This window comes from Chanodichthys erythropterus, chromosome 13 (genome assembly GCF_024489055.1).
Source record: "Chanodichthys erythropterus isolate Z2021 chromosome 13, ASM2448905v1, whole genome shotgun sequence".
Lineage (NCBI taxonomy): Eukaryota > Metazoa > Chordata > Actinopteri > Cypriniformes > Xenocyprididae > Chanodichthys > Chanodichthys erythropterus.
This window is the reverse complement of record NC_090233.1, coordinates 30,742,842-30,755,365: the sequence shown is the minus strand read 5'-3', so window position 1 is coordinate 30,755,365 and position 12,524 is coordinate 30,742,842. Positions and strand designations below refer to the sequence as shown.

The following is a 12,524-nucleotide window of genomic DNA, read 5'->3' as shown; positions in this document are numbered from 1 at the left end:
GAAAACAAGCAGCTTTGACATATTTAAAGCAGAATATACCGGACTAAATGTTATATCATATATGAGAGGCATTAAATATTGTTATGGACAACGGCGGGCCTTCAAGTGAAAAAAGTTGAAAACCTTAAACCATAGACTGTAAAAACCTGCGGAATGCAGCGGGACTTTTATTTTGGTAACGTCATTACCCGGAAGTCTCACGTTATAGTGAACGGGCGAAAACACGTGTGAAACTTCCACTCTGTAGATATACAGTTGTTTATGTTCTGTGTTACTGTTTACAAGTTAACGTCACTCGCATTTAGCTTGAAACTGACATTTCTGCTATTCAAACGAAGCATAATACGCCATTTAGCATTTTGTAAGTAGTATCTGAGAGAGTTTAGTGTAGTTATTTAACTAACGTTACTACACCTCCTGCTTACTGACATGGCTGAGGACATGCCAATGCTCAACATCTCTTCAGATGCCGGACCGTTTGACAGAAAGACAAACCGAAGACATCCGTCGTCAGCAGAGAAATGGAAACGGGTGAGTCAGTCCTGCATCTTCTGTTGCCATTTTTATTACACCCTGATGTACTCTGTTCTTCACACAAGTTACTTTCAGCCTGATTGTGAAGTGCTGTACTGTCTGTGTTGATGTTACAGAAAAAGCAAGAATCAAAGAGGAAGGCTGTCTTTGAGCCCCAAGAGAGCAGCGCCTCCAAACAGAGGAAGATTAATCAAACTGGTCAACAGCACACACATAAGCAAAAGCTGCAAACCCCCAAAAGCCCCTCTCAGAGGAGTAATAATAGAGACACAGAGGAGAACGGAGACCAGAGAGAAATCTTTGCAGCAAAATCGCCATCAAAGGTGAAAACATTTCCAAAGAAAGCTCCCAAAGAGCATGGAGACTATGGCAGACCATTTATCAAGACATCGTCTCTCTTCAGAAACAACCCAGAGATCCCAGATGTCCTCAGGTAGATGCAACACATTTGAGCTTGTTTGAATGGACTCGGGTTTTTCTCAAAATGGACCTTTCCATGCAATTTATTTGCCTTATTCCCCTCCCAGTCCTGCTGTAAATCTGGTAAAGGAGAAAGTCTTCACCAGCAACACATTTGAAGAACTAAGTCTACATCCTCATCTGGTAAGAACAAATCTCAATATCTCTTAAAGGGTTAGTTCACCCAGAAATTAAAATTCTGTCATTAATTACTCACCCTCATGTCGTTCCACACCCGTAAGACTTTCGATCATCTTCAGAATGCAAATGAAGATATTTTTGATGAAATCTGAGAGCTTTCTGTCCCTCCATTGACAGCTATGCAATTGAAACTTTGACACCTCAAAAAGGTCATAAAGAGAAAACTAATCCATATGAATTAAGTGGTTTAGTCCAAATTTTCTGAAGAGACTCGATCACTTTATATGATGAACAGCTTGAATTTAGGCTTTTACTCACATATAAACATTGATCAGTGAACATAAACAGAAGCTCAACTGAACTTGCTTGACATGCAAGAATAAACCTCTTCCAGAAGCTCAAACGTGCTGCTCAACACACTTTTGTGTTGAACTTTTTGAAGCATCAAAGTTTCAAGGCTGAAAAGTTGTGTAGGCTGTCTTTGGAGGGACAGAATGCTCTCAGATTTCATCAAAAAGATCTTCATTTGCGTTCCGAAGATAAATGAAAGTCTTACGGGTTTGGAACGACATGAGGGTGAATAATAAATGAAAGAATTTTCATTTTTGGGTGAACCTTTAACAAATCTCTCAACTAAAATGCTTCTCCTATCTTTAGTCTTATACCTTTTTCTCCTCATCTAAACAATTTCACAGGTGGCAACGCTCCATAAGGTGTTGAACGTGACCAGTATGACGAGGTACTGTAGCTTCATCTTATCGTTATATTGTCCTCCTAATCTGTCTCTTTTCGTTTTTCTCATTTTCATCTGTGTTTTCAGTGTCCAGAAACAGACTATACCAGTGCTGATGTCTGGTAAAGATGCAGTAGTGCGCTCACAGACTGGATCAGGTGGGATTTCTGGTCTCTTTTGTGTTAATGAGTTTTATTTTTTCCATTAAAATTACTAAGTAAAATGTCATAAAATACACCAAGAATGTCATAAATTTATTGTATTGAATGTTCAGTTCTTGATTCATGTAGTTTACAACAATCCCATATGCACTACTTACTAGACAATTATGTGATTTCATTTAGCTGTAAAAAATTGTAATCCCAAAAGTGTTTAAGTTAAATGATAAAGAGAAAGAAGAATAAAATGGAAAACAGTAAATAATGTTAAGATGTGATTATTCATTCATATGCATTGTACAGGAAAAACATTGGCGTATGGAATTCCAGTGGTTCAGTTCTTACAAGCGATGCAACCTAAAGTGAAGGCAAGTCCTGAATGTCTAAAACAACACACTCAACATCAGGACTTTACTCACTGATCAAATAATCATTCTCGTATGTTTTACTCAGTTATAGTTGGCTTAAAGTAGTACATTTGTTTATTTTGAAATAGACGTGTCATTTATTCATCCTGTGTGGATAAATTGGAGTCGTTGGCTGTCAGACATTCAACACTGTACATTACACAGCATAACGTACAACACAACAAATACATGAAAGTTAGAAAGGTCTACATTATAAATGAGATACATAATTTACACAGTATTTGTTCAAATAATTTGGCTAAATTAGTTTTGAATCAGATTGAAAGTTATCAATAAAATAGCCAATGCACCATTAATAGTGTATTTGTGGTCATGTACAACAACGTTTGATATTATAAATTAAGCTTAATGTATTTTTTCAGAGATCAGATGGGCCTTTAGCTATTGTGATTGTTCCAACAAGAGAGGTATTGTAAAAATTTGTGGATGAACCTATATATTTCCTTTTGTTATATACCCTTTTTATTTACTTCCAACATGAATTTATCTCTGGCTTTCCCTCAGCTTGCCCTGCAGAGCTTTCAGATGTTTCAGAAGCTTCTAAAAGTGAGAATTTGCATTTTTGCTAAATTAATATGCTGTATTGATGTAATTGAATCACTAAAATTTCAGTCTTCATTCAATATATTTATTCCTTTCAGCCTTTCACCTGGATTGTGCCAGGAGTTCTGATGGGAGGAGAAAAAAGGAAAGCAGAAAAAGCCAGGTTAACAACACAAAATACATCCTGAAGTTCTGAAGTAGATTTCTGTTGATTTATTCAAATGTAAAATTATTGTATCATTATTATGAATGCATTTTAAATAGATTTCAACTTTGCTGCAAATACACTAGTTCAAAAGTTAGTATGATTTTTTTTAAAAAATAGAAATTAATACTTTTATTCAGCAAAGATGCATTAAATTGATCAAAAGTGACACTTATGTTACAAAAGATTTCTATTTCTAATAAATGTTGTTCTTTTAAACTTTGTATTCATGAAAGAATCCTGAAAACAATATTACAGTTTCTACAAAAATATTCAACACTGATAATAAGAAATGTTTCTTGAGCTGCAAATGAGAATCTTTGAATGATTTCTGAAGGATCTTGTGACTGAAGCCTGGAGTAATGACCATTTCTTCAGCCATTACTCCAGTCTTCAATGTCACAAGATTCTTAAATGAGTAAATTAAATTTTTAAATATATTAAAATAAAACGCAGTTAATAGTATTTCACAATATATTACTATTTCTACTGTATTTTGATCAAATAAATGCGGCCTTAGTGAGCATAAGGACTTCTTTCAAAAAGATTAAAATCTTACCCAACCTTACCAAACTTTTGAACTGTAGTGTATATTTCATTCTACAATATCACTTCAGTCTGCGCTTGTCTGTCTTTGTCTTGACTTCAGACTGAGGAAGGGCATTAATATTCTGATCTCGACCCCAGGCCGACTGGTGGACCACATCAAGAACACTTTAAGTATGGCTTTCAGTGCTGTGCGCTGGCTTATTCTGGATGAAGCCGACAGGTCAGTGTGTTTGCCGATTTGATCTAAGGATTACATTAGCTAATTTTTTTTTTTTATTGATATTTTATTATTTGGATATTATACTACTATTCTAATAATACAAAAATAATAAAAAAAATTTTTTTTTTTTTTTAAATTTAGTATCATTAAAAGTATTGATTGAATAAGTACATTTTAAAAGGCAGTTTCGGTTTTCAGCCAAGTGTATCCAGAGTTTTCGGTTTCGGCCCAGAATTTTCATTTCAGTGCATCCCTAATTTTATAGATTTGTTCTCGCAGCCTTGTTTGCAGGTGTATCACTATTGTGGATTTTACCATTATATGTGTTCTCTATTGAAGGATTCTGGATTTGGGCTTTGAGAAAGATCTGACTGTGATTTTGAATGCTCTGAACGCCCCTGGACTTGCCAGGCAGAATGTGCTGCTTTCAGCCACACTCACCGAGGGTAAGCTCAGCATCTACTCACTACCACTGTCACACAATGAGAAAGCATGTCTGGCTGCAAAGTGCACACTTTAGACTGTGGGAGGTACCGTACTTACTTTATTCTAGTAGAAGCAGACTGGGATGAGCTGACAGTTGTTGTTGTCTCTCAGGTCCAGTCTGCCTCTGCTTGATGTGAGAAAACAGGCACTTTATCCCAATGATAACTGAAAGTTTTTGAGCTTCTTATAGCACCTTTCAGTTTTAAGCAGCACTACATCACAAAAACAACTTACTCTTAAAACATTTTTCAATCACAAAAACATTTTTGGTGACAATCTACATACATGCGTTGATCTGTTCTCTGCATTTCTAGGACTGTCCCGATTAGCCAGTATCAGTATGAAGGAGCCTGTGAGTATCCATGTGTCAGAGGGGAGTGGGGAGACAGTTGAAGTGTGTCCCCAGGCGGCCCCTCAGGCTCTGTCAGACAGCTATGCAGTTCCTGAGAGACTACAGCAGCATGTGGTGGTGGTGCCCAGCAAACTCCACCTGGTCTGTTTGGCTGCCTTTATTCTGACCAAATGCAAGGTAGAGCACACCACATGTTAAAATCCAGTTATTAACACTCAGTGTTATTACGTGTTATGCTGTAGATCACCTCATGTCATTTCAGTTTGATTAATGTGGATCATTCAAACGTTTTATAATCTGCCAGAGTTGTGAAGAAGAAAGCTGGAACTGTTTTAGATGAACCCTTTATTTATAGTAATTTTTCTTTCTAATATACACTACATAATGTAAATATATAAAAATATGTAAATATAAAACATCTTGAGTAATATTAACTACTTTTTTTCCTTTTTGTTTAGAAAGCCATTACTCCAGTCACATGATCCTTTTAGAAATCATTCTAATATGCTCATTTAATGGTCAAGAAACATTTCTTCTTCTTACTATTATTATTATTATTATTATTATTATTATTATTATAAATATTAATATTGCTTAATATTTTTTGGAAACTTTTCTCAGGATTCTTTGATGAATAGAAAGTTCAAAAGAACAGCTTTTATCTGAAATAAATCTTTTGTAACATTATAAATGTCTTTACTGTCAATTTTGATCAATGTAGTGCATCCTTGCTGAATGAAAGTATTAATTTCTTTTTAAAAAATCTTACTGACTCCAAACATTTGAACTGTAGTGTATGTGTAATTACCAATTACAATTCTTATCTATTTTAACTGATAACCAACTATGTTATCACTGCTGGAGCTTACTGTAACCAAGAAAGTAATTTGTTCATGTCACATGCACAGTAGAGATGCATACCTTGCTGTCACTGGACTTAAGCATGTTGCTGTGTTTTTGTACATAGTTTGAGCAGCGGCAGAAGCTGATCATTTTCATATCCAGCTGTGAGGCTGTAGAGTTCCTGCTCACTCTCTTCACTGCAGTCCTCTGTGAGAATCCCAACACCACATCAACCAAAAGTACCTCGTACCTCAATTTCTACAGGCTCCACGGCAACATGAGGCAAGAGGTGAGACATCCAACAACACCCTCATAGGACACTTACAATGAAACTGTTGGTTTATGTTGCTGTGTCTTTGACACTTGACTTGGTGTATATAAATAATTGGTTATAACTGACTAACCGCTTTGCATGTGAAATGATTAACACTTCTGAACACATTTTAAATTGGTTTTGATTTAATGTATTTTTGATCACTACATAATTACTAATCTTCCATTTGAGTTATTTTATAGTAAATTTTCTTCACTATTATTCTGTAATGTGAAAACTAGTAAATACAGTAATATTGTGAAATTTTATTGCAGGTCAAAAAAAAATATTAAAATTAAAATTAAAATGTAAAATATAGAAAATTTAAATATATTTTTAAATGTATTCCTGTGATGGCAAAGCTGAATTTTCAGTATCCAGTGTCACATGATCCTTCAGAAATCATTCTAATTTGCTGCTCAAGAAACATTTCTTCTTATTATTAATAATGCTGAAAACAGTTGTGCTGCTTTATATGTTTGTGGAAACCTACAGTTTTATCAGGTTTCTTTGATGAATAGAAAGTTTAAAAGAACAGCATTTATTTGAAATAGAAGTTTTGAATGGTAGTGTAGATCTTATTTTTCATGATATATTCTCTTTAATGTATATCAGTAGAAAGTATTTTTAGCTTTCTGTGAATATATCAGGGTCCCCACAGTCATGAAATCCTTGAAAATATCAGTGAAGTTTAAAAGTGTGATATTCAGGCCTGCGAAGTAATACAATCTTAAATTAATGTACATTTCTATAATGAATATACATGTTTCTAGTTATGCAAAGGTATAAAATATTTTATTGGGTAGAAATTGCTTTTTGTGAGTACAATCGCTATAAAAATATTTTTAATAGTCATTATCCATGAATCATGAACAACTGGAAGAGTCTTGGAAATTCTGGAAAAGCATTGACAAAGTAATTTGCATTTATATACATTGCAGGCTAGTATGTCTATGCATCCATCATGCTTGAACGATGTATAGCCTCACTTTTGTTATTCAGTTAGCAAATAAAGATTTTTTTTAGCTAAAATGGCCATGTCTCTTAAAAGCTCTAGAAGCACTAGCAGCATATGACACTGGGTTAGACCATCATGGTCTGGATGAACGGTGGGGTCCTCCGGCTCTCGGCCAGCTGGCATTCAGGCAATAGCAGCAGTCGGTGCCCTGTGGCAGTGTCAGGGGATCTGCATCCTGCCACTGTCCAGCCTGCACCCTCACCCCCACAAAAATGGAGCAGCCGTGGGTCGCCCATATGGCACTGGTAGGGCAGGGGACTCGGGAGTCTCTTGGTCAGATGTATGGGAGAGCAGGTTTGGGTGTGGTGCTGGCCTGAAGTGTTATGGATGGGTTTGGTAATGGGACAGCACAGGCTGAGCTCTGGACGTCTCCTCCGATGAGATGAACTGCAGGAGATGTGCAGCTGTTCCAGCACACAACAGATTGTGCTTCATGCAGAAAAAGAGAGAGGATCTGTCGGACATCCCATCTTAAGATGGGCTCTTATCTGTGTTTCCACCTCATCTTTTGTTCTGATATAAGTGCGCATACTACTTTTGCTGTGTTAATGTCTCATACAATAAATTAAGCTCAAGTGTTTCTCTTTTATACGCTTTTTTTTTTTTTTTTTTGGTGAACTTGCCTGTTTCTCTCCCTGCAGGAGCGCACTGAGGTGTTCCAGGAGTTTTCTCAGTGTAAAACTGGAATTCTACTGTGTACGGTAAGTTATTCAGTTTCATGCCATTTGTATGGTAACCGACATTGATTGTAGTCTAAAGCAGTGATTCCCAACCAGGTGTGTGCATTATCCCCTTCATACCTCTCACTGTCCTTCTTTCTTTGTGACATCTGCAATCCCAAATTTAATTGATGTTATAATATATAGATTTGTTAAAGGCACAATATGTAAGATTTTTAGATTAAAATATTCAAAAACCACATTATGTATTTTGTTGACTTGTGTACTTATATTATCCCAGATGTTTCCAAGAATATTTAAATCTGGAGAAATAAGCAATTTTAGCCAGGACTTGGACTATGTCCGTGCGTCGCCTATAATTGGCCTGCATTACCCTCGTTTTACGGTTTTATTTTGTAAAAACCATGGAAACACCAAAAATGCTTTGATATATTATATTTTTTCATTAGACAAGGGAAAATCTGATTGGATACATTTATAGACAGAAAACTAATCAGTTATAAAGCTCAGCACGTGTAGTCTTGTTGTTTGAATCTCGTTTTCTTGATTATTAGAATACCATATTAATATATCGATCTAGCTTACTGCATTGTGCAACAAGTGTCTCATAGCAGCCACCGAACAAATGCACAGAGTAACGTTATAACATAATTTTCAACACACAAATGTATCTTATAAGATAAAACGGAGCTGTGTTACCCCACACGCGCTTGACCGGAAGAAGTGGAAGCATAATAAAGTTACGATTTTTTTCAAGGTTTAAAGGGGGGCGTGATGAAAAAAGTTTAAGAATCAATGTACTAAAGTAACGTTAATAATCTCATCCATCAATATGATTTCTGCCCGAGTCCCATTGGATTCTTTTTCCCTGACTGTGAGGTGAAGATGACATCTCCCATGATTCCGCGCTCAATCTCATTTTTTTTTTTTTTTTTTTTCAGTTAGGGTTTTTTTTTTTTTTTTTTTTAGTTTTAGTTTTAGTTTTAGTTAACACTGGTTGCACATTTCCTTAATTCACCCTATCAAGTTTTTTTCTAGACTAACAAGATGCTTAAAGTTAATGGTTAAACAGATTAATGGGTCAAAGACATTTAGATGTCCGCATCAATAGAAATTTACAAAAGTGATTTTATATACATGGAAGGTAAGGTAAATTAAATGCAAGTAAAACGTCTACTTTTTAAGGTTTAAAATAAGGTTTTGGAGAATACAATTTTAAAATGTGGGTGAAATAATGTTCCATTGTCATTCAGTGTAACACTTGTATTCATGTAAAAATTGAAACAACACTTATTCTGACCAGTAAAAATAAAATAGATAAAAGAATAAGTGAGCATAAATTTCATTGCATTTTAAATGAGTGAAAAATTCTTGCTGACAAATGGGCAAAACCTAGGATAGTGGCAAAGTTTAAAAATGTAAAATTACAAGTAATTAGCATTTGGGTTAAAAAAAAGCCCATAAATAGATTTTTCTTGTAAATATCCCAGACAAGATTGTTAGACTAAATGACATAGTATTGGGTATCTTCTGTAAATCATGGTAAACATGATTTAATTTTTGCTCAGAAAAAAAAAACAAATTAAACAGGACCTGATGTATTGAAAAATGACAACAACAATTCAAAGCTGTATTACACTTATTGTTTTGATGCTTGAAAACGCTTTTTCGACTTTAACCCTAATTATATATATGCTTTTTTTTGTTGTTTATTTTCCCTCTAGGATGTGGCTGCACGTGGATTGGATCTGCCTCAGGTTACGTGGATTATACAGGTTAGATTTCTTCATGTGTAAAATCTCATCATTTGCATAATCGCCAGTGTGCAACAAATAATTTTTTAAAATGAATATCATCTTTTTGTTGCAGTACAACCCTCCCGTTTCCGCAGCGGAGTATGTTCATCGCGTGGGCCGCACAGCACGAATTGGCGCTCAGGGCAGCAGCCTGCTCTTCCTCACCCCCTCTGAGACAGCTTTTCTGGATGTGCTGGCCAATCACAACATCAGGTGTGCTGACTGGCATCTCATCTATATCAGATTTACTGATCATTTCGATGAACTCCGACACAGCAGTAGGGGACTGTGGGCCAGGTCCTGTCTGATGTGTGGATGAAGTCCAGTCCCTGACATTGTGATTAAAGATGGTCAAACAGGTCTTGTCTCTGTTCCAAAGCCCACAATATAACAGTCAAGAGCTGGACTGATGACTCTGTGCTGATCTCGGCACTAGAAGCCAGTGTGAAGAGAAAACACACTCTCAGTCTCTCTGCATGAGAGCAGAATGAATCTTTTCTGCTGGCACAAGCACTATGATATTTGGCTCACATTACAGTTTACAGTACTAAAGGATGATCGGAAGGAGTTTGGTAGCTTTAGCAAAGCTCGATATGTTGAGCTAAACTATCTAAACTAGGAATCTCACAGTCTGGAATATGTTGGTGCAATTTTTTCCCATTGATAATGTTTTCATTTGTAATATCCATCTACACCTTTTGGCTTCTCTCTCCCTCAGTTTGTCCGAGATGAAGATGGTGGACATCTTGGCCACTTTGATGAAGGTCGAGCGCTTCAAAGGCAGAGGGAAATGGGACAATAAGGTAACTTCTAACATCTAAACCTTAAACATGGTGATCCTGACCCAAAGAGTTAATGTTGACTTATTTGACTGCAAAACTATTATAACTTTCCTAACTTGGTTAAAGATCACACATAGTTGAAAATGCATGTCTAGAGAACAGCTGTGGGAGAAGAATGGCTTTCTCTTTATCTCCCCCCCCCCCCCTCCCTTGACAATGAGAGCCGTCTGACAACAATGAGTGAATGTTTCTGCCAGCGCTCAGTCAGTCCTAATCCTGATTTAATGTCCTTTTCCCTCCCAGCACCAATCAGCTGGTTGTAATCCTCACCCATGCCACCCCCCTTGTTAGCAGCCTCATTTGAGGGTCAAAGGTCATTGATGGGGAGGGGAGATGTCATTAGTGTGTATAACCAATAACATTTATGTGCTGCTCTTGTTTTTTTAATATTGGCTTTTAATATAATAAAAAATGATTTGCTTTTGAATGAATGACTGCGCAGAGATCAGCCGCTGCTTTTGAGCAGGAGGTGCGAGAGAGAGCCACCGTTTTACAGACTGACTTTGAGAATTATGTTCATGCCAATAAGGAGTCTCTGCAAACGGCGAAGAGTGGTAAGATGAAAAACTAATTTTCATGCAGGGTTGCTGTGTTAAACTGATATTTTGTTTTACAGCTTTGTAGCCCAGCTACAATTCATTATCTAGAAGAAATTTAGTTGAATATGTAAATAAAGATATTTTTGACAACGATTTAACTTCTAAATCATAATCATTAATTAATAATTTTCCTTGATATTGCAATTGTGATTTGTATTTAATAATAAATTATAAAATGTTTTATTTATAAACAAAATAAAAAAATAATAAAGTAATTTTTAAATTAAAATTAACGTGTATAATTAACATTAAGGCCCTGTTTACATCTGGTATTAAAGGTGCCCTAGAATCAAAAATTGAATTTACCTCAGCATAGTTGAATAACAAGAGTTCAATACATGGAAATGACATACAGTGAGTCTCAAACTCCATTGTTTCCTCCTTCTTAGGTAAATCTCATTTGTTTAAAAGACCTCAGAAGAACAGGCAAATCTCAACATAACACCGACTCTTACGTAACACTCGGGATCATTACTATGTACACCCCCAATATTTGCATATGCCAGCTCATGTTCAAGGCATTACACAAGGGCAGCCAGTATTAATGTCTGGATCTGTGCACAGCTGTATCATCAGACTAGGTAAGCAAGCAAGAACAACAGCGAAAAATAGCAGATGGAGTGATAATAACTGACATGATATCATGATATTTTTAGTGATATTTGTAAATTGTCTTTCTAATTAGCATGTTGCTAATGTACTGTTAAATGTGGTTAAAGTTACCATCGTTTCTTACTGTATTCATGGAGACGAGAGCCGTCGCTATTTTCATTTTTAAACACTTGCAGTCTGTATAATGCATAAACACAACTTCATTCTTTATAAATGTCTCCAACAGTGTGTAATGGGCAGGGAGCGCACGATTTAAAGGGGTCGCAGCCTGAACTGGTGCATAGTTAATTATGCCCCAAAATAGGCAGTTAAAAAAATTAATAAAAAAAAAATCTATGGGGTATTTTGAGCTGAAACTTCACAGACACATTCAGGGGACACCTTAGGCTTATATTACATCTTGTAAAAACTGGTTCTAGGGCACCTTTAAGGTGCGTTTTGGTCGACTGGATCACAAGTAGACAAGGGAGATACATTCTTGTTTACTCCTGATGTTTTAATTTGTCTCTTGTCCATTTTTAATCACTTCTGTCCTGAATTTTTTCGAGGGAAGGTTTTATGTATGCGCTTTTTCAGGTCTTTTGATTTAATGGACAAAATAAACTCTTGCAAATTACATATGAACGCGACCGTGGTGAGTGTGTGTTAGAAGAAATCAGGAATGGTGAGAGAACATTGTGCTTGGTGTGTTTTTCATCTTCAAACCAAACTTGGGTTTTCAACCGACAAAGTTTAAATCGAGTCTGGCTAGCGCTTTTCCCGTAATGTTTTCTCATTAGGTTAGTGGGTGGAGAGTAGGCGGACTTTTGTTTGTTTTAACGCATTCGATCACAGGAATGTGTTTTTGACTACCTCTGGAAGTGTTCGAAAGTGGAAAAACTCAAAAAGTTTTAGACTCCGTTTACACCTGTATTTAGCATCATCCACTTGTGATCCGATCGACCAGACGCATCTTAATACCAGGTGTAAATGGGGCCTCCCTGTGAAACCCTTTAAGTGCTTGGAAATGTCTA

General features: G+C 36.1%; 1 protein-coding gene across 1 annotated transcript in view; it reads left to right on the top strand.

Annotated features, from left to right (window-relative positions):
• The first annotated feature begins 213 nt into the window (after window positions 1-213).
• Window positions 214-12,524, top strand: part of ddx31 (DEAD (Asp-Glu-Ala-Asp) box polypeptide 31) — a 19,506-nt gene continuing 7,195 nt past the window's right edge. The window contains exons 1-18 of the mRNA XM_067407740.1: window positions 214-531; window positions 651-967; window positions 1,062-1,137; window positions 1,830-1,873; window positions 1,955-2,025; window positions 2,329-2,393; window positions 2,816-2,860; window positions 2,958-2,999; window positions 3,095-3,159; window positions 3,851-3,970; window positions 4,310-4,416; window positions 4,771-4,985; window positions 5,776-5,940; window positions 7,624-7,683; window positions 9,387-9,437; window positions 9,532-9,671; window positions 10,177-10,261; window positions 10,743-10,854. Coding sequence (XP_067263841.1) covers window positions 430-531; window positions 651-967; window positions 1,062-1,137; window positions 1,830-1,873; window positions 1,955-2,025; window positions 2,329-2,393; window positions 2,816-2,860; window positions 2,958-2,999; window positions 3,095-3,159; window positions 3,851-3,970; window positions 4,310-4,416; window positions 4,771-4,985; window positions 5,776-5,940; window positions 7,624-7,683; window positions 9,387-9,437; window positions 9,532-9,671; window positions 10,177-10,261; window positions 10,743-10,854 — 1,882 coding nt within the window. The 5' untranslated portion in view covers window positions 214-429. The remainder of the gene's footprint in view (window positions 532-650; window positions 968-1,061; window positions 1,138-1,829; window positions 1,874-1,954; window positions 2,026-2,328; window positions 2,394-2,815; window positions 2,861-2,957; window positions 3,000-3,094; window positions 3,160-3,850; window positions 3,971-4,309; window positions 4,417-4,770; window positions 4,986-5,775; window positions 5,941-7,623; window positions 7,684-9,386; window positions 9,438-9,531; window positions 9,672-10,176; window positions 10,262-10,742; window positions 10,855-12,524) is intronic.